General features: G+C 46.2%; 2 protein-coding genes across 2 annotated transcripts in view; one reads left to right on the forward strand and one right to left on the reverse strand.

Annotated features, from left to right (window-relative positions):
• Window positions 1-27,605, forward strand: part of PDZD4 (PDZ domain containing 4) — a 279,356-nt gene that overhangs the window by 137,690 nt on the left and 114,061 nt on the right. The gene's annotated exons all lie outside the window — the stretch shown is intronic.
• On the reverse strand, window positions 5,520-6,491 carry LOC309559369 (E3 SUMO-protein ligase ZBED1-like; the record flags this gene model as incomplete). Its single annotated transcript, XM_082262626.1, has 2 exons — window positions 5,520-5,978; window positions 6,189-6,491. 2 exons carry the CDS (start codon window positions 6,489-6,491, stop codon window positions 5,520-5,522), a joined length of 762 nt encoding a protein of 253 aa, XP_082118752.1.

The raw sequence follows: 27,605 nt of genomic DNA on the forward strand, positions 1-27,605 counted from the left end.
ATGTTAGCCCCAGGAAGGCATGCAAAAACAGGTGAAAAGCGCTAGTGCAAATAAATTGAGTTGGAAAAATAAACTTATATAAATAGTAGGGCTGTGCATCTTCACTTACCTCACGATTCGATGCGATTACGATTATTAGGGTCGCGATTCGATTCCGCGATGCATCACGATGCATCACGATTACTGCCCAATGCCCATGCCCAGCCCACTGCCCAATGGTTTTCAAAACTTTATCAAAAAAAACAAACAATCAAGCAGTCACAAATAAAAGAATCCTTTTTATTTTCATTTGCTTCAAAGGACACTTTCCTGGACCCTGTCATGGCCTGCAAGCCCTGCATACTTTAGGGCACTTGCACTGCAAACATATAGGAAGGTCTGAAAAAGCAAACAGCATAGCAGAGACAGACAACAACACTAGTATTTTACTAGAAGTAACAGTAAAATTAGTAAAAAACTGTAGTAGTGCAGTTTACTGCTTCATAAAAGAAAATATTAATATAAGCCAGGCCTACCACCATTTAAAGTACAACTAAAGGCCAAACTTTTTGGATTTTGGATAAAGTTTGGCCTATAGTTGTACTTTAAGGCAATATAAACAGAGGACTATCTCTATAAGTTTGAAGTTATTTGAAAAGCACCACGTCCCTATTGAATATTTTAGTGTGAGGAGTTATACTGGGAAGTATAGCTGGGTGCCACAAAGGGGGACTTTACAATAGGGTGCTTGGGTATTCTGTGGTGTACCAGATATGACAAAAAAATACTAAGCATATATTAGAGTAAAAAAAGCAAAATATAACTTTATTGTAAACAACAATAAAAAATATACTGTGATTAGGGAAGTCACAGTATATTGTACAAAATTGAATTATATCACACCGACAATAAACAGCCATATAATTTCATACAAATATAGTCATACATATATTCTCCTAACACAGGGGTAAATGGTGTATATGCTTTTATACCCAGTTGCATCCACAATGGATGGTCTTTGTGCAGGAGGCGTGGTAGCCCACAACAATTAACCCAACATGTTTCGCAGCACTACCGCCGCTTCTTCAGGGGTATCTTTGAGGGTATCACATAAATATATTTGTCATGAAAGAAATGTAATAATAAGCTAAGATGATAAAGAAAAGAAAAGAAAAATGAAGTTAGTACAAAATCATGATATACATGTTTGTAATAGCTTGTACAATTAATGATGTAATGTCAGAGCTTATTCAAAATAGTAGCTATAGTAAACAAAAAATTGAATAGTGTCCATGACACAGGGGTAGCAAAAGTAGTATACACTATACTACCTGTTCGGCATGCAATGGAGCACGCTGTAGTAGGAGGTGCGACCACAAGGCCAGAGGGAAACCCCCCGGGGGCGGACACAGGAGACCGACCACAAATAGGGCATACAAATGCAGCTGAAGGAAAGTATGATCTAAAAGATGAAAAATAAAAAATAATATATGTGCTTTTAATTTCATGTATAGCCACCCTATGTTTCACCTAGAAAGGGGAGACAGGAGGGGCACCTAGTGTTTTTAGCTTAGGCCGTAGCTCATGGAGCTATGGTGGTTAAGAGAGGGTGTCTTACCTCAGTAATGCCCGGCCATAAATATGGGCGGGGACTGGGTAGAGGGAGAAAGTGGATCAAAATAGAAGATCCCCAATAATGTTTCCTAAAAAGAAACAAATATAAGGTAATATATATCTAATATGTATCGACTAGGAGAAGCAATCTGCAATATTTAGGCAGATACATGTATCACATTATCTAGAGGTTAGACTAATCATCCTTGACGAGGATCTAAGCCATTAGGTTGGGCTTGCCCCTCGGTGTAGGTGTTGCCGATACAAGAAAATAATGAAGGCACAAGCATTACTTGATAACAGAATAAGGATCGCGTCCAGTCCCCGCACATCGCGGTGATGGACGCCAAGTTGCCGCTATTTATGTGTCCGGATAACTCCACCCGGGTGACGCACAGGACGTGCGTCCTGACGAACATCCGGGCTGACGTCAGGGACGCGCGCGCACCTTGCGCATCAGCCGAAGGCCGGTCAACATCCAAAACGCCGTCCGCGGGAGCCATGGGAGTGGCCACCGCGAACGTGTAGAGGAGGGGCAAGCCAAACGACATATCAACACCAGTCCCCCGAAGGGGGGAGGGGTAATACCTGACGTCATGTGCCCGCCAATGGGGGAGCCCGAAGTAGTCGCATCAAAAGAGAGCAATCAAATAGCCCATATTTGAACCTACAAAAACAGGAAAAACGGAGGGGAAAGTGTATACCGCTGGACATTGTGTCATGGACACGCAAATTTGTTACTAAAAAAGAAAAATTTCTGAATAACTGTAAAGTTACAGAAAAATAAAGATCAATAATATTGGTAGACTTCATTAATCGAAAAAACCACAACAAATAAAATATACATCAACAACTTACAAAATGTATAATCATACTAAGAAGAAAAAAAGGAAATTTAATTAATACATATATAGTGCACCACTATATATCGACAGTCCATTTGTCCATGGGGTATTTAAACTCCCCAGGAGGCTGAGACTGGTATAAATTAATGGATGAAGATGTCGCATGGATATACTGGTGAAGTTGGACAGGGGGAGAAAAGGGAAAATAAAGAAAAAGAATAAAATAACTATACAAAGAGGGGGGGGGGGGAAGACAGATTCAATTCAGTATACATGACCTATAAAAATGCCTTATAAGAATGAGCTTCATTTAATCCTGGAGGTATAGTGGCGTTTAGCCTTTCTATCCAGAGGGTTTCACGTTGTAATATTTTCTGATCCCAGTTACCCCCTCTGGGATCAGGGGGAATAATTTCCAGTACCCTGAATTTGACAACTGAGTTGTCAAAACTATGATGTAGCCCTATGTGTCTGGTAACCGGGGTGAGGATTTTCCCCCCCCGGAGAGGTATATGTGGTCCCCCACTCGTTGGCCTAATTGTCTGATCGTTTTGCCAACGTAGAAGGCGGAACACTGGCATCTCATAAGGTATATCACGCCCCGGGTCGCACAGTCTGCGGATCCCCGCAGTTTGTGAGAAGAGCCGTTGGGTAACTGTGTAATCGGACCCTCCTCAATCCAGGGGCAGCGAGAGCAACCACCACATCGGTATGTGCCTAGCCTGCCCATGGGTTGGGGTCTGTCCACAGTATAATGGCTTTTAATCAGCAAATCTCTAAGAGATGTGGCTCGTCTGAACACAATCTCAGGGTATTCCTTGACATATTTGCCAAGAGTATTTTCCTCTTTAAGCAGATGCCAATGCCTCTGGAATATAGCTCTAAGTTGCTGGTGATTATTGGAGAACTGGGTAATTATTTTTACAGTTGGATCAGAGTCCGTTTTCTTTTAACGTTGTAAAACATCGTCTCTAGCCAATTCCTTGGCCTTGTTAAAGGCTTTTCTCAGAATTGTACGAGAATATCCCCTTAGGAGCAATCTTTGTTGTAATTTTTTGGCTTCCCGAAGGAAGTCTTTTTCCAGAGAGTACTTTAAGGCAAGCCAAGATAGAAGAAGCCAGCCAGCCAGCCAAGCGAATATTCTTGTGAAAATGGTCATCATAAATTCCCACAAAACATTATATATAAATCCTTTTATGTGAATATGCATTGCAATAAATTCCAGGTGTGCCATAACCTGTCCTCTACAAAACAGAGCACTTCCTGACTAGTAGCAAACATCAAGGGTGAACCTGGCAATAGTGCACTGCTGCATAACTTCCATGTTCACCGTGATGTTTGTTTCCCTCTGCAACTGCCAGTCAACTCAAGTGAGTTGATGGATTGGCTGCTAGAGGGGAGTTGCAAATATAAGCTTTAAGCTTATCAATTCACTTATGTCACTTTTATGTCACTTACTTTACAGAAAACGTTACCTGTCCTGCAGAAAGTCTCTGTCTACCACGATTAAACCCAACTGAAGCCAAGCCAAAGCCACCATTAGAGGAAGGAAAACCCTTGACAGAGTAAATCCTCAACTAAAGCTTAAACCTTGAGTAAATCTTCATGGGATCACAAAAAAACACACAACACGATTGTCTGCATCAGAATCATGAGAACTGAAGAAAGGTTTGGCATTGCCACACTGGTACAACTCAAGGCATATAGGTTAGGTCAGGTTTGTGTGTATTTGTGATCCAGTAAAGATTTAATCAAGGTTTTACGCTTCAATGTATGATTGATTTAATCTTTCAAGGATGTCCTTTCCTGTACCGTGGCTGCCTGGCTTGCCTTCAGTTGTCTAGATACACTTTTACCTTTAGTATTTGTTTGGTTGAGGGAACCCCCTACACTTGCTATTGCTACAGAGTACAACAGACCAGCAGACAGACATGCGTTGCAATAATTTCCAGGTGTGTGCCATAACCTGTCCTCTACAAAACAGAGCACTTCCTGACTAGTAGCAAATATCAAAGGTAAACCTGGCAATAGTGCACTGCTGCATAACTTCCATGTTCACCGTGATGTTTGTTTCCCCCTGCAACTGCCAGTCAACTCAAGTGAAGTGAGTTGATGGCTGCTAGAGGGGAGTTATACAAATATAAGCTTAAGCTTAAATAATTATCAATTCACGTATGTGAATGGACCATTTTTGAAAACAAGCCATTCTCCATCTCTCCAGTGCTAGAAAAGCTGTGAAAAAAAATATAAAATGTTCCAGGTTCACTGCGATTGTGTTTGCCATTGCCAGTCAACTAAACACAGTGTGTGTGTGTGTGTCGTGACTACTCAAAAGCTTATACGCAGCCTCATCAGCATCAACTCAACACACACACACTGTGTGTGTGTGTGTGTGTGTGTGTGTGTGTGTGTTGAGTTAATGCTAGAGCTGCGTTATAAGCTCTTGAGTTGTCACGACAGTCAGTCAGTCAGTCACGTTACAGAAAGAAAACTTTACCTGCACTGCACTGAGCAGCACTCTACCATGTCGATTACATCTGTAACTGAAGCCAAGCTAGCCAACAAGCCACCATTAGAGGAAGGAAAATCCTTGAGAGAATAAATTGTAAACTGAAGCTTAACCTTGAGGAAATCCTATGGGGGTCACATTCACAAACTCACAAATATAGTATATTACACAAGAATCCACAATTGGTGTTTGTGATCCAATAAGATAAGATTTACTTGAGGTTAAGCTTCAAATGTACAAGTTATTTCTCTCAATGATTTTCCTTCCTATAATGCTGCACCGTGGCTGGCTTGGTGTCAGTTGTCTAGATGAAAATACACTTTAATATTATTTATTTGGTTGAGGGTTAAATGAACCCCTAGTACTTGCCTAGACACTTTTTTAGTGTGAAGCAACGGAATGGATTATGGATTGGAAATGGACACATTGGACAGGACAATCTTCAAAAACAAACCATCAGTGCTATAAAGCTATAAAACAAGACTGGTGATGTGACTGACTGGTGACTGGCGGCAGACTGAATTAGTAATTACGAATTCATTAAAAACATGAATTAGTAATTATTTCAGTGCTTAGCATTTGGGAACATGTAGGTTTTTCTGTAAGAACACTAGATGATCCACATGCTCAGGTTTCAGACTGCTTCTTTTCGCTGTTATAACATCTCCTGCAGTAGAGAAAACCCGCTCTGCAGATACACTTGTACCTGGGATACACAAGTATTGCTTTGACAGCTGAGAGAGGAGGGGGAATATGACCTCATGCTCACGCCACCATTTTAAAGGGTCCTCAGTGAGAGGCAGAGGTGGGGCTTTACAATATTTTTCCATTTCGTCTTCTGCCTTGGCATAGGGGGTCTTAGGTTCTTTTGCACCATCAGTGAAAGACTGCCCCAGCAAAGTCAAGAGCAGCGATGTTGTGGCCTTTTTTTTGGGAGGAGAATGGCTGTCCTCAATGGGTGTTGTTTCTTCTTCCACAGTTGCTTTTTCCCTAGGCACTTCATCCACATTTGTCCTTCTATTAGATGTAATCTGTGTGTTTGAACAAAAGATAATAGTATAAGAAGAGCTGAACTGACTAAGAGTGTGATTCATTGATGAGGTGTGGGAAACTGCACGGTAATCCATACCATACAGTTCCACTTCCCACACCGCATCAGTGAATCAGGGCATGTTATTACACAACACAATGTAGCTGAGCTTCTAGCTGTCTGGCAGGAAACATGATGAAATTCTAATTACCTCCAAAGATGCAGCCTCCTCAGTCACTCCTCTGTATATCTCCGATCTCTCCTCCTCTGTGAGAATAAAAGGCAGTCCTTTAAAGCGAGGATCCAGAGCAGAGGCTGTATGAAGGATCTTCTTCTCTGCCTCACTGCTGTACCTCTTCAGGAGATATGTTTTGATTGCATTCTTGATCTCATGGGTCATGGCTGTGTCTCCCATGGTGTCTGTCATGCTCTGGAGCAGTTGTGCATTTAGAGGGGCAATGAGAGACACTGTTGGGTTGCGCTCTTCTGACATCAGCAAGGTTGCATCCTTCATTGGCTTTAATGCACTCACAGCGTCCTCTGCATTTGACACTTCTGTTTCATTGAGAGTGCAGAGATCAGACTCTCCTTTTCTGACTTCTGGAGACAGCAAGGTGGCACACACTGCAGGTTGTTGTTCTAAGAACCTCTCGACCATGTCATATGCGCTGTTCCATCTTGTTGGCACATCAGTTATTAGCTTATGATTCTTCAGGCCCAGACATTTCTGTTTCTCTTTTAGACAGTGGCTTGCTCTAGTGCTGCGATGGAAGAATGTGGATATTCGTCGCACTCTGGCGAGAAGCCTGGAGAGCGTGGCCCCTTTCAGTGCCCGCTGACAAGCAAGATTGAGTGTATGGGCAAAACATTTAACATGAGGAAATTTACCAACTTGAGCTGCAACTATCATGTTCACCGCGTTGTCGGTCACAAGCACTACAGATTTATCAGACAGCTGCTATTCTTCCACAACATGAGACAGTAGCTCTGCCAGATGAGCACCTGTGTGAGACTCATAAATGGCTCTTGTTTGCAACACATGTGACAAGACCTGCCAGTCCTTAGTAACGTAATGTGCTGTTATTGTAACATAGGACTCCGTTGTGACTGACGTCCATGAATCACACGTTATTGCGACTCGACTGGCTTGGTTCATTGACGCAAGTACCTGAGCTTTGGTGTCGTGGTAGAGTGCAGGTATAACGTTTTCTGTAAAGTGCCTGCGTGATGGGATCTTATAACGTGGCTCTAGCGTCTTCATAAGGTAGCAAAACCCGGCGTTGTCCACAACTGAGTAAGGCCGTAGGTTCTTGGCGATGAAAGCTGCCACAGCTTTGGTTAGTTTCTTCCCTTTTTCTGAGTTGGGCGGATAAGTTGACAGTATGGCATCAATTCTTGGCTGATCTGGGTCTAGCAGTCTTTCCTTGGCAGTGGTGGCACTGCTGGTGGCGACAGGTGTTACTAACTCAGAGTGAAAACGGCTAACATGGTTTCTCAAGTTCGTAGTATTCCCTAGGTATTTAATTTTTGTGTGACAGGCTTTACATACGGCGTGTGTCTTGTTCAACTCACGCTTCCCTGTGTGTTCGTAAAATCCGAAATGTGCCCAGATGTTTGCTCTTAAAACGCTAGGTGCATTTTTTATCTCTCGATCTTTTTCTCCTTCTGCCATATTTACCACCATACTACCACGTATGTGACGGAGACGGATGACGTAAGTTGCCAAACTCTGTCAGTGTTTAAAAAAAAAAACTAAAAAAAAACTTGTAAACTAAGCCACAACAAATCAACCAAGCAACATCTTTCATAAAATGACTGTCTGTCTGTCTGTCAGACTCCCTTCCTTGCATGCACTGAGCCAAAACCCCCGGGGCCCCCCCTTACCCCACAGCTGCCTGTGACAGTGACACTGACAGAGACCCCCCTCCCCCCACAGCTGAGCTGACTGCAGCCTGACACACTGACAGAGACCTGGGTGGATGTCCCACACCTTCCCCAATCCCCCACAGCACTGACAAACACTGAGAGTGAGTAAGTCCCCCCCCCCTTGCCCAGAACCCCACACTGACAGAGACCTGGAAGTCCCACACCTTCACCAATCCCCCACAGCACTGACAAACACTTGAGTGAGAGTGAGTCCCCCCCCTTGCCCAGACCCCCACACTGACGGAGACCTGGATGTCCCCCACACCTTCCCCAATCCCCCACAGCACTGACAAACACTGAGTGAGTCCCCCCCTTGCCCAGACCCCCATAGCTGACTGACACTGACAGAGACCCCCAGGCCCCCACTGACACTGACTGACCCCCCTGACTGCCACAGCAGAACAGTACCCCCGGGCCCCGACCGACCATCCCCTGTCCCAGGCCCCCCCATCACAGACATCCCCCAGAGATACAGACGAGAGACCCCCATGAATGATTACACAATTATTTGTTCAGACATACCTGCTGTGTGACTGTGTGGGTTGTTGTGCACTGCATTGCAGAGGAGGACAGGTGCTGTGCTGCTCTCTGGGCTCTGTGGCGGGCGGCTGGCGTCACTGGCAGTGGCGTGGCGGCTGGGCCTCCAGGGCCTGTCGGCTACGGTGAGGTGAGGCTGGCGGCGCTGGCTTACTGCGATGGGGACGCACTTGGGGCTCCTCGCTCCTGTGTGTGGACTCACTGGACTGGCGGCTTCTGGCTTGGATGGCTGGCTGGCTGGCTTCTAGGCCGCAGGTGGGACACCGATACACGCGGGGGGATGTCTTGCTGCGCCTCGGCCCAGGTCAAAGAGGCGGAAGGGGAGGGGCGGAGCCTTTTTATTAAGCTCCCGCCACTAACCCACCAATCAGCTGCCGATCCTGCGATCTTGTGATTTTTTTTTTCCCTTGCGCGATAGGGCGTGGCCGCGGCTGATGACGTCATTTCGTATAATCGATTATGCCGGTAGCCCGCATCGATGCAGAATCGCGAAGGGTCGAATCGTGATGCATCGATCTTTCGATTATATTCCCCAGCCCTAATAAATAGTGAATTTTATTATAACGGAAATAATGAATACTTTACAGTGTGATAGCACCAGTGAAAATTAAATCAATAGATGAGATAGAGTTCCTCTTAGTGAGAAATAATCATAAAGTTCCACCAGAAAAAAAAATTATAAATATGTGAAATAAATGGGTGAAAAAACAGATGTAAGGATTTCTTTTGGTTGCGATCACCAGTGTGCCCACTAGGTGTCGCACCTCTCATACAACCTGCTTGTGGTGTATTCCGTGGGACAAATATAGCGTTTCAGGGTCTCTCCGGTGTGTTCCTCCCTCTCTTAATTTCCTCAGAGACAAGAAGGGAGAGAAGGAGGACCACTTGGTGTAATAGAAATGGCAATCGGGGGAAAAGGCGACGGTAGTAACTCACGGTTATAGCTGTCCACGATCAGTGAAAGAGGAAACCGGGAAGCTTCCGCGTTCCACGGCCCTGGCTCCGAAACCCGGAAGTGACGTAATGACGTATGACTCCACCCTGCGCGTTTCGTCAGAGGACGTCTGCAGCTCTGGAGATGGTGGATCAAATGGGCCAGGCCATTCTGTACCTGTGTGACGCGGCCTTTGATGAGGCTCCTTTAATCGCACGACATTCATCGCATCGTTTGGTTAAAAAGCTGGTCGGCCGACCAGTCTTCCAAGAAGACAGTGTCTGACATCCCTTATGCGGGGTGTTGTCCTTTTGGGGACTCTCTGGTTGACCTAGTCAAGGCGCTCGCTGGGGGCAAGAGCACTCTTTTGCCCCAGGTGTCCAGGGGAAATCTTCTTTAAACCTAACCAGGGGTCCTTTCGTGCCTTCAAGGCACAAGACAAAGGTAAGTTCTTCAAGGCCCCTAGTGGCCAGAAGAAGCCTTGGGCGGGCAAGTCAAAAGCCGCCCACACTGGCACAGTGGCTCAGTCTGCCTCGTCCTTAAGGGGCGCCCTCATCCGTTTCAGGGGTGAGGGGACGTCTGCGTTGTTTTCCTGAGCCTTGGCTGTCCAAGATTCAGGACAGGTGGGTTCAAGAACTCATTCGTTTCAGGGTACAAGATCGAGTTTTGATCTCGCCCCGCAGACAGATTCTTTCCATCAAGTCTTCATTTAACCCCCGATCGTTTCCAAGATTTTCCTCGGGCGGTTCAGGTCCTCGTCCAAGGGTTGGTTGTCCCGGTTCCACAGCGGGACAGGTTTTGGGGTTTTTACTCGAATCTGTTCACCGTGCCCAGAAGGGAGGGCAAGGTGCATCCGATTCTGGACTTAAAGATTCTAAACCGCTTTGTGCGGGTTCAGAAGTTCTGAATGGAGTCCCTCCGGTCGGTGGTGGCATCCCTGAGTCCAGGGGATTTCTTGGCTTCCATCGACCTCAAGGATGCGTATCTACACAGCCCTATTTACGAGGGTCATCAGAGGTACCTCCGCTTCACATTAGCGGAGGAGCACTATCAGTTCGTGGCGTTGCCTTTCGGCTTCGCTTAGGCTCCAAGGGTTTTTACCAAAGTGTTGGCTCCTGTTCTAGCCTTGTTACGGGTACAGGGGATTGCCATCCTCGGTTACCTGGACGATCTCCTATTAAGGTCAAGCTCCAGTGCCAATCTGTTGCGCGATCTGTCGATCACGGTTCAGACGCTCCAGGAGTTCGGGTGGACCATCAATTTTCAGAAGTCGACTTTGTCCCCTTCTGTTCGCCTTCCTTACCTGGGGATGATTCTGGACTCCGCCCAGGCGAAGGTCTTTCTTCCGGAGGACAAGCTCCGGATCCTGCAGGACGAGGTCAGGTCCCTCAGGGACAACAAGTTCTCCTCGCTCCAGACCTACATGCGGTGCCTGGTCTTGATGGTGTCGGCCTTCAAGGTGATCCGATTTGCACAGTTTCACACGAGATCTCTTCAAGCGGAGACTCTGGTCCAGTGGGAGGGACATCCTCAGTCTTTGGTAAGGAGGATTTCTTTGAGCCCCCATGTCAGATCGGATCTGCTGTGGTGGCTCCAGTCTCTGGCTCTGACGGAAGGCAAGTCCTTTCGTCCGTTGCTATGGACTGAGGTCACCACGGATGCCAGCCTATCTGGCGGGGTGGAGTTCTGGGCAAGTTGTCTGCCCAGGGCACTTGTTCGGAGAGAGGGAATCCTCCCTGCTGATGAATGTCTTGGAACTGCGGGCAATCAGGCTCTGTTTGCTCTGTTGGTCGGATCGACTGCGGGGCTGCCCAGTGCGTGTCCAGACTGACAACGCAACTGCAGTGGCTTACATCAATCACCAAGGGGGCACTAGGAGTGCCCGGGCGGCCAAGTAAGTGGCCGAGATTCTGTCCTGGGCCGAGACGCTGGTCCCGGTGATTTCGGCAGTTCACATTCCAGGTGTGGAGAACTGGCAGGCGGACTATCTGAGTTGCCAGACCCTGGACCAAGGGGAATGGTCCCTCCACCCGGAGGTGTTTTCAGATGCTGTGTGCGCGGTGGGGATCCCCGGACGTGGATCTGTTTGCGTCTCGTCTCGACAATAAGGTGGGAAGGTTCGTGGCACGAACGCGCGACCCTCTGGCGGTCGCCTCGGACGCGTTGGTGGTGCCTTGGCATCAGTATCGGCTGATTTATGCCTTTCCCCCGATTCAGTTGTTGTCCAGATTCCTTCGCAGGTTGGTCTCGGAACCGAGGTTGGTAATTCTGGTGGCCCCAGACTGGCCGCGTCGGTCTTGGTACGCGGACATCATGCAACTGGTCGTCGAGCCTCCCTGGCGGCTACCGCTAAGAGACGATCTTCTGTCTCAAGGGCCGATCTTCCATCCTGCTTTACAGACGCTGGCTTTGACGGCGTGGCTGTTGAAAGCCAGGTCTTGAGAGACAGAGGTTTCTCGTCTGCGGTCATTCCTACCTTGCTCAAGGCCAGGAAGGCCTCCTCGGGTAAGATTTATTATCGTACCTGGAAGACTTATTTCGCCTGGTGCGAGTCGCAGGGGTTCCATCCACGCTCCTTTTCGGTGGCGAGGGTGTTAGCTTCCTGCAAATTGGTGTGGAACAGCGTCTTGCGCTGACCACTATTAAGGGCCAGTTGTCTGCACTGGCCATTCTCTTTCAGCGCCCTTTGGCGTTAAATTTCTTGATCCACACCTTTATTCAAGGGGTGCGTCATCTGGCTCCCTCTAGGAGGGCACCTTTGCCCCCTTGGGGCCTGAATTTTGTTCTGTCCGTTTTGCAACGTCCTCCCTTTGAGAACATCCGGGAGATTCCTCTGCCTGTTCTGTTACGTAAAGTTGTCTTTCTGGTGGCGATCACATCTGCTCGCAGTGTCGGAGTTAGCGGCCCTGTTTTGCCGCTCCCCCTATCTGGTTGTTCATAGGGATAAAGTGGTCTTGCGACCTCATCAGTCCTTCCTACCAAAGGTGGTTTCAGACTTCCATCTCAACGAGGACATTGTCTTGCCTTCGCGGTGTGCAAAGCCTAAGCATCCCGAGGAGTTTGCCTTGCATTCCTTGGATGTGGTCCGGGCGATCAGGGTTTACCTGTCATCTACTGTATCCTTCAGACGGTCGGATTTTTTTTTTGTCCTTCTTGAGGGACCTCGAAAGGGTACAGCTGCGTCTGCAGCTACCATTGCTATATGGATTGGGCAGACGATTGTGCAGGCCTATTCAATTAGGGATCAGGTTCCACCTTTCCCTGTCACAGCACACACTACCAGAGCGATTAGTGCGTCTTGGGCCTTCTGCCATCAGGCGTCGGTGACTCAGGTTTGCCAAGCGGCGACCTGGTCGTCCGTGTATACCTTTACACATTTTTACAACTTGATGTTTTGGCATCAGCGGATGCCTCTTTTGGCCGCATGTTTTGTGTGCGGCAGTGCCTTGGAGGAGACAGGGTATTTTTTTGCCTGTCTCCTCCTGTTGGGGTTTCCCCTTTTTTTGTTTTTCCTGGTTTTTCGCTCCTGTTGAGCTTTCTTCTTGCCCAGTGATTTCTATCTGGTTCAGGAAAGATTCTTTTCTCTGACCTGGGTGCTGCGTTGCCTTTTTGACGGTTACGTTTTCCCACCCCTCACATCTACACTGCTTTAGAACGTCCCAGACGTGCAGATTGTATGAGTGGGTGGCGACTGTCAGAGGTCGTAAGAGAAAATAGAATTTTTAGAACTTACCGTAAATTTATTTTCTCTGAGTCCTCTGACAGTCGCCGCCCCCACCCCTCTTTTGGGGTTCATGGATCTCTATACTGCTTGCTACCAAACTGAATTGGGAATGCAGCTAGCTGGGGGTATTGACCAGAGGGACACCCCCCTATAGGTGTGTCTATGCAAAGTTTTTTTGTGATTATTCTAACAAAATCTTCTGCCTAGCTTACTCCTGCAGAGAAGGCCAATACCCAGACGTGCAGATTGTATGAGTGGGCGGCGACTGTCAGAGGACTCAGAGAAAAGAATTTTACAGTAAGTTCTTACAAAAATTATATTTTTACAGGATCTTACCTCCCGCCTGGATCGTCTGCAAGACACTGTAACCTCGACTTCTTCTTTTCCTGCTTCTGCCCCATCGACTCCTTGTTACCTGCAACACCTGGCAATCCCTGCCTGCGTCTACCACCACCACTTCTTTTTTCTGGTGACCCTAAGGCTTCCCGTGGCTGCATTAATCAGTGTTCCATCCACTTTGAACTTTCCAGCCACCATTTTCCAGCAGATCGCACTGAAGTGGCATATGTCATTTCCCTCTTTTCTGGTGATGCCCTTGCTTGTGCCTCCCCACTATGGGAACAACAAGATCCTATCACCTCCATGCATTTTTGAATGTATTCCGTAAATCTTTTGACAAGCCCGGCAGAGCGTCTTTTGCTGCTGGGACCCACCTTCGTCTTCGTCCGCAAGGAATGTCACTTGGGCAAATACGCAGTTCAATTTCGTACACTGGCCCGCTGAACTCAAATGGAATAATAAGGCTATTACCGCTACCTTCTGTCAAGGCCTATCTGAGCGAGTAAATAATTAACTTGCTGTACGTACCATTCCTACCACGCTTGATGATTTGATCGCATTGAGCATTCAAATAGATATACGCTTCCAGGAACGGGCCCTGGAAAGATCCAGATCCACTCGTCGTCCTTCTGGCCATCTAACACAGGTTTCCCAAAAACGTATGGAACCCTCTCCATCTCCAGCCTCTCAAACCTCTCGAACTCGCCTCACTCCAGAGGAACACACCCGTCACTTTGGTTTGGGCTTGTGCCTTACTGTGACGTAAAAAGACATCTTTTGAAACCCTGTCCAGCTTGTATGGGAAACTCCAGGGTCTAGGTCACTCTGAGGGATGAGATCTAGACCGATCCTCTAATTTAGTCAGCTTAGCTCGTTTCATCCTACCAGTGTCTATCCATTGGGCTCAAAACGCCTATCAATTCTCTGCATATGTGAACTCTGGAGCAGCCGGAAACTTCATTTAGCAATCCTTGGCCTCCGAGTTTGTTCCCTTTGTTGCCCTGATTATACCCCTCTCTGTGACGGCAGTAGATGGCACCTTTTTGCCAGTTAGCCCCTTCTGGTTTCAAACCCCTCCTATTGCGTTACAGAATGGGATTTTGAATGGTGAGGAAACTTTTTTTTTCCTAATTCTGCCTAAATCCTCCAGTCCCATCATTCTGGGCATCCCATGGTTGCAGAAACACTCACAGCATCTGGATTGGAACTCTCGACAAGTATTGGCTTGGGGGCCTCGGTGTCATGAACATTGTGTGTCCAAGGTATTACCGTCTCTTACCGTCCCTCTGGCTGAAACCTCCACAACTCCCATTTTACTTTCAATAGTTTTTAATCAATTTTCAGAGGAAACAAAGAATACAGACGTAGTATACCAACAGTGCTGTGGGTGAACACAGATAGGTATACATTGGTAATATAATAAAAGTAGTAACATTCTTAAACAATAGGATCAGATCCAAGCTTTACAGTAGGTGAGGTGTCCGTCACCTCCACACACCCCTGGGGGATCAATTTGTGTTTGGAGGGAGGACAGAACTCAATCATATTTTTTTCACATTTTTAATTATGTAATTAACCCAATGACAGTATACTCTCAACAGTAAGATATACGACTGCACACAAAAGGATTTACAGAAATTAAGACTTAAGGCATAGGAATAGTAACTCTGAAATCAACATCACTGGTGAGGAGGACCCGTCTGGGTACTCCTAGGAGAAGTGAGGGGGGACTCTAATGATATATTTAGGAAATAAAAGGATGGCTTCCCAGTGAAGCAAAGGGAGATGTCGTGCCATCGTTACAGGTGTGCTGTACATGACGGATGTTGTAGCCAGGGTGACCATTGAGACCAGAAGGCTTGTTCTCTGCCATTTTTGATGGAAAACATAAGTTCAAATTGGGTTTGTGTGTTAAGATTAGCTGTAAAAACAGAAATATCTAGAGGGGCCGATTGATTCCAGTTGGATGCGATGGCTCTTCTGGCTGCGATCAGGCTGTGTATGATGAATGGGTGATGATGTTTTGGCCATCGCTCATTGTTTAGAAAGGGAAGTGCTGCTGCAGGATCTGGATCTAATTTCACATTCATTACTGGGGAGATGAAGTGAAAGACAGTGACCCAAAAAGGAAGTAATTTAGGACATTGCCACCAGGTGTGCAGCAAGGTTCCACTTTCTCCACAATGCCTCCAACAGAGTGGGGAGTGAGAGGGAGAGAACTTGGATAGGCGTATCGGAGTATAATACCAGCGGTGGATTAGCTTAAGTTGGGATTCCCAATGAGTAGGACATATTGAGTGTTTGAAAACCATGGCGTTGAACCATTGGAGGGTGTGAAAAGGTCTTTTTCCCACATCTTCATAGATTGGGATTTTTCCTTAGAGGTGGGGGAGATGAGCCATTTGAAGAAAAATTATATCCCTTTTTGGTTTGTGGCATGGTCCTGGAGCAAGAAGAGAAGGTCAGATGGAATTTAGATCTCCACCATGGATTCAATGGTATGTCTGATGCTTAGATATTTGAAGTCCTTATGTGGAATGTTGAATTGACTCTGTAGATCTGAGAAAGATTTCAGGAGTGAGCCTTCACAAAGGTGTCCAATGGTGATGATGCCCGACTCCACCCAGTTGCTGAGAGAGTTGTCTATTGTGAAGAGTTCTAGTAGTGAGCATAACTGAAGGAGGCCAAAGTGTGGGGGCTGCTGGCGATATTTCAATGAGTCGGTGAAGGACCACGTTTTGGCCGTGGCTGCCAATGTGGAGTGATTAGTTGTTGGGATAGGGAGACCCATTGCCGTGGCTCCTAATATACCTTTTAATGGGTGTCCCAATACTGCTTGTTCTATATGAACCCATTGTTTGTCGGGCGTCGGGTCCCACAATGCTTTGATTTGGTCAAGGATAACTGCGTGGTAGTAGAATTTTAAGTTGGGCACCCCCATTCCAGTTGCTGATTTGGGTCTGTATAGGATCTTCTTTCTGAACCGTGGGCGTTGCTTTCCCCATATGTATAGATTTAGAGTGGATTGGAGCTTTCGGAGATAAGAAGGGGGGAGTGGGATCGGTAATGTTCTAAAATAGTATAGTATTGTTGGCGGAATTGACATCTTTGTGACTGCTGATCTACCTGCCCAAGAAACTTGAAAGTTAGCATAAGCACTTGTTTGTTGTCTAATTTTGCTTAGAAGAGGTTCGTAGTTGGCTTTAAAAGAGTGAGGAGCTAGGTGAAGTTAATTTAACGCCTAAATATTGAAGGGTTGAATGTGGAGCCCAGGAGAAGCCGGATATTTTAGTGGTTTGGTCTTTTAATTTGTTGGATAGAGCTACTGGGATCATTTGTGATTTAGGAATGTTCACCTTGTAAAGGGAGAGGCGACCAAATTCTTGTAGAAGAGTGGTGACTGCTGGGAGGGAGGTTGCGGGGTTGGATAAGGATAGGATTACATCATCAGCGTATAACCCAATTTTGTATTCTGCAGATCCTATCTTTATACCTGTGACCTCCGGGTGGTTTCTAATGGCTTGAGCGAGGGGTTCCATAACCAAAGCGAAAGTTATTGGTGATAGGGGACAGCCCTGCTGGGTTAGATTAGTAATATGAAAGGCTTGTGACATAATGCTATTCGTAAATACCTTTGCCCTGGGGGAGGAGTATAAAGCATTGATGGCTGAGTTGATAAAACCTGTTAGGCCAAATATTTGTAGAACCTCCCTAAGATAAGGCCAGTGAACCCTATCGAACGCCTTCTCCGCATCCAGGGAGAGAAGCAGGGAAGGGGTTCGAAGGGACCCCACATATTGAAGTAAGTTCACTATGCGTCTGGTGCCATCAGGTGCCTGGCGACCCTTCACAAAGCCCACTTGATCCTTGGTGTATTAGATTGGGAATAATGTTGTCAAGCCTGACAGCAATGATTTTAGCGTAAATTTTTATGTCCGCGTTTAAAAGGGAGATGGGACGAAAGTTAGCTGGGAGATGTGGGGGTTTTCTAGGCTTTGGTAAAGTGATTATCGTTGCTTCCAGGGCTTCTTTGGGGAATGGAGTTCTGTTTGCTGCGGTATTGCATACATTTTGTATATGTGGCGCTAGGACTGAGCTAAATTTTTTATAGTATTCGTTGCTGAAACCCTCTGGGCCTGGGGCTTTATGCATCGGTAGGTTGGAAATTGCCTTGGTGATTTCTTGTAATGAAAATTGGGCAGATAAAACATTGAATTGTTCCCTATTTTGCCTTCCCAATAACAGTTCTTCCATGATATTTTTTGCAAAAAGTCCGCTGATCGCCTTCCTCCTTTAGAGAGACTTGACTGCTCAGCAGTAGGATCAACCCCCTTCACAGGCCCAGCAGCAGACTCGGAGTGTGTTGACTGACCCATCATCCCTTCGCACCGAATTCTGGCCACTACTCTGCTCCTGCCCACGCAGCCTCCTACAGGTAAAACATTTGTGGTGCCCACACTTCGTTCCAAACTCCTTGCATGGGCACATGGCTCCAAATTCTCTGGAAATTCAGGTTTACATCGTACCTGTGACCTTCTTCAGCGTTACTACTGGTGGCCCGCTCTTCGTAAGGACATCAAAAAGTATATACAAGCTTGCATGGTTTGTGTACAATCCAAGTCTTCCACATCCACCCCAGCTGGGCTGCTTCTACCCTTACCAGTTCCCAATATACCATGGCATTGTATTTCCATGTATTTTATCTCAGATCTGCCCCCCTCAACAGTTTCTATGGTCATCTGGGTAGTGGTGGATCGGTTCTCCAAAATTTCACTTGATTCCTCTCCCGGGTCTACCTACAGCTACCAGTCTTGCCATAAATTTCATAAAGGAAATTTTTGGTCTCCATGGGATGCCTTCACACATTGTCTGACAGGGGAGTTCAATTTACAGCTCGGTTTTGGAGAGCCTTGGCCAGCTCCTTCGGGATTAAATTGGATTTTTCATCTGCCTTTCATCCCCAGACCAATGGGCAAACAAAACGTGTCAATTAAAATGTAGAACGTTATCTCTGTGCCTTCATTTTATCCCACCAAGATGACTGGGTGGGCCTTTTGCCCTGGGCAGAGTTTGCCTTAAACCACCACTCCAATGCGAGTACTGGTAAATCTCCCTTCTTTGCTTTTTATGGGCAACATCCATCCGTTCCCTGTCCTTCTCCGATCTCTTTTCTCATACCAGGAGCAGCTGAAACCCAGAGGCCCCTCCACTCTGTCTGGGAAGAAGTTTCTGAGAATCTTCATCTGGCTGCTTCCAGGCATAAAATGACAGCAGATCGTCGTCTTCGCCCTGGTCCTAAGTTTCTACCTGGCGATAGTTTGTCTCTCTACCAAGCACTTTCAGTTTATGGTGCCCTCATTGAAATTTGCCCCTCCCTTCATTGGTCCCTTTCAAATTCTCCATCAGATCAATCCAGTTGCTTTCAAGCTCCGCCTGCCCTCTCATCTCAGGATCCCCAATGCCTTCCATGTCTCCCTGCTGAAGCCTAGACCTGTGGGGGGTCTCGTAAGCAAGGGGGGGTTACTTTCACAGATCGGCTGGGGAGCTGATCTGTGTCTTACTATTTGCATATGTTTTCTACCTTTTGCTGCTGTAGGTCTGCTGGCACCTGCGGTTCCACAAGCTTGTTCTCTGCTCTTGCTGCACTGACTTAGCAGCTATGGGTGTCAACCGCTTTACCTGATGGTTAACTTCTTGTTCAGCCTCCCATGTGTCTCCCTATTTAAATCCCACTCAGACCAGTTTCTGGTTACTTGAGCACCTTCTGTGCAATCCTTCCTAACCTGTCTTCTCGTGGACTGATCTCTTGTGTACCGACTCGGCTAGTTCTCTGGATTACGCTTGTCTGCTGCCCGCCCTGACCTTGGCTTGTTATCCAGCTCTCCTATTGCTCCATCCATCTATCCATCCGTGCCTGCACTGTGTCTTTGGGAATTCTCCCTACGAGCAGGGTGAACCTGGGGCTCGTGACCTGGGGTCAGCACGCAGCTAAGTCCAAACTCCCTTGGGGAGGGGGGGGGGGGTCCCTGGCAGAACACCGGCTGGCTCTTAGATTCCACACCCTAGGGGATCCTGTGTCACCTGCTCGCCTGTCGGCTCACACCAGTAGAAACCTGACAGCTGGTACTATTCCTGTCAGTATGCTGTTCATAAAAATTAGGAATAGAGGTCTGGCTGTATCCTGACTAAGTTCTTTGAGGACTCTCAAGTGTAAGCCATCCTGTCCTGGTCACTTATTTGTCTTAAGCTTTTCTAGTCTTTTTTTTTTTTTTTTTTTTTGGGCTCTGGCTTCTGTTAGCCACAAAATTACATCATGTGACATGTTACTAACTATACAGTCATGGTTGTTATACCCCTCTATTTCCTGTGTAACTAGGGAGAAGAAAGCATTTAGAAAAGTTGCTTTCTCCCTATAATTTGTAACCAACTTCCCATCATCATTCTTCATGGTGCCAATAAGATCTGACCTCACTTTTTTACTGTTGATATATTTAACTTAATTTATTTTACTCTCCTCCACTGTGTCTTTCGTGGTCTATTTTACCTGCCCTGATTGCATTCTTATATTTCTTATTGCATTCCTTATAGTGTTGAAATGCTGACGAAGACCCCTTGGCCCTGTATTTTTTTTCTCTTGGGGGGGGGGGGGGGGGGGTTCTTCCACTTTTCTAGTGATATTGAATCTTGCAGCAAGAATGATATGGATGGTTATATGAAGTGATTTATATGGTAGAATGCCCATATCTAGGTACAGTAAACCGTGTCCTGGATTTGGAGAGGCATGTACGTGATCGATTTCAGAAATAATGTTAAAGATGGATATCCAGTATGATAGCGTAAGGCATCCCCATAGAATGTGTAGGGTATCTCCTTTTTGACTGCAATTTCACCAGCACTGATTAGTCAGCTGAGGACTGAAGCGCGAGAATTTGTCTGGATTCATATACCATTTTAGCAGATTTTGTGCAGAGTTTCCATAGTGTGGAACAGCATGTAACTCTGTATGTAGTTTTACAAGCTGTGGCCCATTGGATATCTGTGAATGTCTGGCCTAAGTGTGCTTCCCACTGTTGGAAGGGGAGAGTCTCGATGAAGTGGCGTTTTTGTTGGAGGATGGTATAGAAAAAGGAAATCCCCTTTTGGTGTAATGTGGAGGAGGTTGTGAAAGACCAAGCTGGGTTTGGTGTTAAGCAAGGCCAGTTGGGAATTTTTGATAAACAATGAGTTATCTAGGTGTTCTGACATAGTGAAATAGTTTGACCTCAGCAAAACCCCTAATAGTCGTGCCACATCCCTATTTAAATGGATGAAGGAAAATTCCCCCTGTGATGGGACTTCAAAGGCACTTGTAAAAATAACAAAAAATGTAATATAATATAATTTTCATTAATGAAAAACAAAGACATTAAAGCAAAAACCATTAAAAAGATCAAGCGGTGTGTTCCAGAAACTACACAAAATGCAATAGATGATCAGATTTATAGCACAATGTATGCCCAATGCATTTCGAATTGATTGCGCTTCTTCTTCAGGGGTGACACTGATGGCTACAACTGTTCCTCTAAGATTAAATCATACAAAGCAAGATTAGTACATATGTTGTTGCGATATTACAATAACTCGAGATCTCCGTGATTTATATTTTCATACACCCGCCGCTTTTACATTTAGTAGCCGAGATAAGGGAAGTCAAAGGGGTAGGAGCGGAGATGATTTCATGTTGCAGCGGAGATGATTTCATGTACCCGCGGCAACAGCTGATGCGGTGTAACGTTAAAAACCCTACCCCGTGAAAATTCCCTACCCTCCGGAGCTGTGAGCATGTGCACTGGTAAGCTGCTCAGCTGTTCCATGATGTAGGTGCTACCCTCCAGAGCTGTGAGCATGCGCAGTGGTAACCTGCTCAGCTGTTCCATGACGTATGTGAACAGGAAGTGACGAGGGTAGGGAATTTTCACGAGGTAGGGTTTTTTTAATGTTACACCGGCTCCCAGAGAGGGCTTCCTGGAGAGCGGAAGCTCGGCGCTGCCCCCACCCCACACAGCATCACAGGAAGTGATGTGGTGGAACGGCGACCAGCCCCCGATCTCCACCCACACGGAGAAACCTCCCCGCAGAACTGTCTGCAGGGAGGTACTGAGCATGCACCAGGTCACCAAGACTGGATCCCGGGGATGGAAACATGCAGCTCAGAGTCAGGCTCGCAGAAGTGAGCCCTTACCGTGCCGGGTCACCCAGAATAGGGCCAAAACAAGGGGACACAAGTCCCAACAGTGGGAGTTGCTGGCAAAAGAAAAATAGTAAACAAAAACCAATCAAACAGCTAACTACTACAACAATGTATTTGATCAATAAATGCATAATGAATATGATCCATCAGAGCATAGGCTGAAGGCTGCTTTTACATAAAGGAATGAGACAAAGCCAGCTATAGATGTCATACAAAAAAGGCATGTATTTATGAGACACTAATGAATAAAGGAAGAATTACAGTGTACAATGCATATACCCAATGTAAGAAAAACACAGCATGTATAACTTGTATGATTGTCAATATGGCCAAACAGGTGTTCTGACATATGTCAGTGTGGGAGGTGGTATTTAGTTTCAAGGTATGAGAAAGGTTTAAGAGACTTGCCTTCATAAAGGTCTTTAATGGACCTTTGAATGTTTCGTATATAAGGGGCATTGGGCTGATAAAGGTATCTGGATATAGGTTGTGTGTGTACATTTGGGCTTGCTGGCTCAGTTTCTTCCAAGATCATAGTGTCGCTGTCATGGTCGGCAGCATGGTCAGAAGCATGAAGGGATCTGGGCACCCATGTGTGTACTGAATATCCAGTTTGAGTGGGGATAATGGGGTCTGTAGGGACATTCTATAGAGCCCCAAGGTGTGCTGGGTAACATAAGGAACCATTCCTTGAGTTGTGTGAGGACTGTCGCTAAATAGTCTTGGAAGTCTACATATCCCACTCATCCATTGAACCTATCTTTGATTAATTGTCAGTGTGCACAGCGGGATTTTTTCCCTTTCCAAACAAATTTGGGTAAGAGGGATTGTAAGGATTTGAAGTAACTGGTCGGGATCGGGATAGGTAGCATCCTGAATGAATAGATAAATAAGTTGGGGGAGCTGCATCATTTTAAACCCAGCTAATCTACCCATCAATGAGAATTAAAATTTGGCCATATTATTATGGTCTTGTTGCATTTTGGTACGAAGGGGATTGTAATTATGCTGAAATAGTTTGTTGACCTTGTCAATTGTATGCCTAGATAGGGTATGCTTTTTCCCAGCTATATGGGAACTATTGTTGAATAAGATGTCGGGATGTGGCATCTATTCCTTAATCTAGAATGGATGATTTTGTTTTGTTGGCTTTGTAATAAGAGACTTTGCTAAACCATGTAAAAAATTTTTAGACTTTTGCTAGGGATGATGTGGGGTTAGTTAATATTCGTATCACGTCATCCGCAAATAGGCTGATTTTATGTTGTTGGGATGCAATATTGATTCTGGAATTTTTTTTTAATGGTTCGGATTAGTTACAAATTAGGGGGTATAGTGGGCATCCTTGTCTTGTGCCATTGGAATTGAGTGGAAAGAGTATTGGATGTGTAAACCCGTGCAGACGGTTTGGTGTATGTGGCTAGTATGGCTCTTAGAAATTGTCCTTAAAATCCAAACTTATTCAAGACCAGGGAGAGATGCTTCCAGTAATGTCAGCGTGATGAATAACATTAATCATCCTTCTTTTTGCATAAGAAGTTTGGTAACCTTTTGTAAACCCCGAATGGTCTTTATGTATCAGGGATGGAAGGATGTCTACCAGTCTGTTGGCCAAAGGCTTCGTGCAGATCTTAAAGGGAAACTCCAGTCTAAAACTATATGCTTGTGACGCTTAGAAAGTCTTATCTAAGCTTAACAAACAGCTTCTGTTCTTCACTGACAACACTATTTCCTGTTATCTGAATTTGCTAAGCTGTATTTAACAGTAAAGAACCCCCCTCGCTGCCTGAGGTTAAAACGCTTCTCCTCCAGTCGCATTGTATGCCCTCTAGTCCTCATGCAATCCGTCCGACTGAATAGCTTTTTTTCTATGCTGAGATCACCATTGAGATATTTATAAATTGCTATCATGTCCCCTCTCAGGCGTCTCTTCTCCAGGGAGAATAAATCAAGCGATTGCAGACGCTCTTCATAATTAAGGTCCTCCAATCCCCTAATTAGTTTAGTTGCCCTTCTCTGGACCTTCTCCAGCTCCAACACATCCCTTCTGAAGTCCGGCTACCAGAGTTGGACAGAATACTCCAGATGTGGTCGGACCAGAGTTTTTTATAAAGTGGTAGGACTATAGTTTTATCTCTGGAATACATCCCTTTCTTTATGCATGCTAATATTCTGCCGGCTTTGGCAGCTGCCGCTTGACATTGCATGCTATTGCTTAGTCTATCCTCTACCAGGACTCCCAGATCTTTCCCCATTTTTGATTCCCCCAAAGGTCCCCCCCCCCCCTAAAGTGTATTGTGCTTTTATGCTTTTAGTCCCCAAGTGCAAAACCTTACACTTCTCCACATTAAACCTCATTTGCCATGTCGTTGCCCACTCCGTTATTTTGTCCAGGTCATTCTGTAGGATATCTGCTATTTTGTGTCGTCTGCAAAAACTGCTATAGAGCTACTGATCCCGTCCTCAATGCTATTTATGAATAAATTGAACAGGGTTGGTCCCAGGACTGAGCCTTGGGGGACCCCACTTACCACCTCAGACCAGTCTGAGTATGCGCTATTTATTACCACCCTTTGGACACGCCCTTTTAGCCAGTTCCGTATCCAAGAGCAGACCTTGCGGTCGATGCCTGCAGACCTTATTTTATAAATTAAGCGCTTGTGTGGAACTGTATCAAATGCCTTAGCGAAATCCAGGTACACCACATCCACTGGTCTCCCCCTATCTAGCTCACAGCTCACCTCCTGGTAGAATGTTCGTATGGCAAGTCCTGTGTATTACTGTGTATTACTACTAATCATACAGTCATGGTCAGGGTACCCCTCCTTTTCCTGAGTAAAAACTGATGAGAAAAAGGCGTTCAGCACGGTTGCCTTTTCAGTGTCCTCTGTAACCATCCTCCCATCATCGTTAATTATGTGTGCAATATGCTCTGCCCTAGTTTTTTTGCTGTTGATATATTTAAAGAATTTCTTTGGGTTCTTTTTACTATCCTCCGCTATTTGTCTCTCAAAGCTGATTTTAGCCATTTTGATTTCGTATTTACATTTCTTATTTGCCGCCTCGTATTGCTTGAAAGCCGATACTGTGCCCTCTGATTTATATTTCTTGAAGGCCAATTTTTTTCCCTTAATAAGTTTAACATTACGGTTTAGCCAGCCAGGTTTTGCTTTGTCTCTTCTAAATTTATTTCCTATAGGAATACACTGCGAGATGCATTTCTTTAATATGTTCCTAAAGCAATCCCATTTTCCCTCCGTGGTCAGTGTTCCTAGGGTTTGGTCCCAGTTTACCCTTTCCATCATGGTGCACAATTTGGGAAAGTTTGCCCTTCTGAAGTTTAGGGTTCTTAAGTTCCCCACTTGCCTTGTTATATTGTTATTTACGCTAAATGTGATCATCCTGTGATCTCTGGGTCATTAGTGATCAATAGATCCAGGACTGCATTTTCTCTAGTTGGAGAATCCACCAACTGAGACATGTAGTTATCCTGTAAGGTTTCCATGAATAGACGGGCCTTCTGTGAGTGTGTAGTCCCCTCTTCCCAGTCAATGTCAGGATAATTGAAGTCCCCCAATACGATGACTGATCCCAGTTTTGCCACTTTTCCCAATAGTGATATAAATTCCAGCTCTACCTCCTCCCTTTGGTTGGGTGGCCTATAGCAAACCCCCACAATTACTTTTCTCTTTTCTTCTTCCCTGTGGAGTTCTACCCATACGGATTCTAACTCCATACTCATCCTTTCCGTAATATCACTCCTCTCTATCACCCTTACATTGTTCTTGACATAGAGACATACTGTAACATGAGATTTACCTACCCTGTTAGAAAAACCTACCTTCGTCCCTTCCGGGCAGGAACAGCTGAGCAGCGCAGCACTGCGCATGCTCAGAGCCCCGGAAACCGAATGAAAAAGATAAGGAGCTGACTACTGGGCATGCGCAGTAGTATGACAGTATTAGGGTGTCCGTGAAAAAAAGCTACCCACGCGGCGATGACATTAAAACAGCTGCCCGACAATATGAATCAACTCCGCTCCTTCCCCTGTCACTTCACTGATGTCGGCGAGTAAATATAAAAGTGGCTGGCGGGTCCGTTACGTATCTTCTCATACACCCGGCGGCGCTTTTATATTTACTAGCCGACATCAGTGAAGTGTCAGGGGAAGGAGCGGAGATGATTCATATTGTCGGGCAGCTGTTTTAATGTCACCGCCGCGTTACAGACAATGAGGGTGCACCGGAAGTGACGAGGGTAGGTTTTTCTCACGGGTAGGTAATTCTCACGGAACACATACCCCTCCCCCTCTTTTTCCTACCCTGTCCTTCCGGTACACCGAATACCCTTGGATATTGGCCAGCCAGTCATGTGAGGGGTCGAACCAAGTTTCCGTTATTCCCACAAGGTCTATGTCCTCCTCATGTACTAAAATTTCCAACTCATCCATTTTATTAGCTAGGCTCCTGGCATTTGCATAAACCCCTCACAGTTTTGTGTAAGTTGATAGTGAATGGTGATTATTTTTATTCCTGTTCGGTCTGAGGTTTTCCCGCACAGATCCCCCCCATTGACGTTATGGAACTACTGTCGCTGTTGACTCTAATACTGCCTTCTGTCCTTTGCTCCCTCCTGACTGACTCTACTTCTGAGCCCTCCCCCCTGTCTCCTAGTTTAAAAGCCCCTCCAACTTGGTGGCCATCTTTCTCCCCAAAAGAGCTGTACCATCCCCATTAAGGTGCAGCCCATCCTTACTAAAGAGCCGGTAGCCGACTGAGAAGTCAGCCCAGTTGTCCATGAACCCAAACCCCTCCTTCCTACACCAATTCCTCAGCCACTTGTTAAGTTCCCAAATCTCCTTCTGCCTCTCCTGTGTGGCTCGAGGTACTGGCAGTATTTCAGAGAAAACCACCTTGGAGGTCCTATTCCTCAATCTATTCCCTAAGTCCCTGAAATCGTTCTTTAGGATCCTCCACCTTCCTCTTACTTGGTTATTAGTGCCCACATGCACCATGACTGCTTGGTCATCCCCAGCCCCGCCCAATAATCTGTCTACCCGATCCGCGATGTGCCGAACTCGAGCGCCCGGTAAACAACATACTGTCCAGCTACCACAATCGTTTCGACAGATTGCCCTTTCTGTCCTCTTGATGATTGAGTCCCCCACTACCACAACCTGTCTAACCTTTCCTGAATCTCGGCCCCCCCTCTTCTTCCTGGAGCTGCCACTCCCCTGGCAGCTGGGGGAGGGCGCCTGCTCCAGCACTGCCACCCCTGAGCTGATATCCCCCTCAACCTGCAACTTGGCAAGTTGATACAGGGGCTACAGTATATCTGTGATGCATCGTTTTGATGCGGCCCCTTTGGCTGGCAGAGTGTCTGTGACTGCAGTGATCCTCTGCCACATGATTTGGTGGAAGTACTGGTCAGCTGACCAGGCTTCCAAAAAGGTGGTGACTGATCTATCGTTTTCAGGAGACCGTTTTTTCAGTGCTTCTATGGATGAGATCATTCAAGGTCTTACAGGAGTAAGAGTACTCTGCTTCCACAGGTTGCAAAGAGCCTCGTCGTAAACGTGGTCCTTTCTACTCGGCTCACAAACTGCCTTTTTGTCCTGCGAGCTTGCAGGAGAAGGGACAGAAGTCCACTCGTCACTTTGCGGGGGGGTTCCAAGAGGCCCTGGGCTAGTAAGTCAAAAGCGGGTTCCACAGACAAGCCCTCCTCTGCCTGAAGGTGTGTCCTCATCCGTATCTGGTGTGGGGGGGGGGGGGACACCTTTGCTTCTTTCCAAACCCGTGGACCTCTCATTCAAGACAAATGGATCCATGTGTTGATTTGGTCCGGTTACAAGATCGAGTTTCGGTCCTTGCTTCCGGCAATGTTATTTCCTTCCAACCTGCGCCTGTCCCCGGATCGGCTGCAGAGCCTTTACGGGGCG

Source organism: Pelophylax lessonae (assembly GCF_965119305.1).
Source record: "Pelophylax lessonae genome assembly, chromosome: 7".
NCBI lineage: Eukaryota > Metazoa > Chordata > Amphibia > Anura > Ranidae > Pelophylax > Pelophylax lessonae.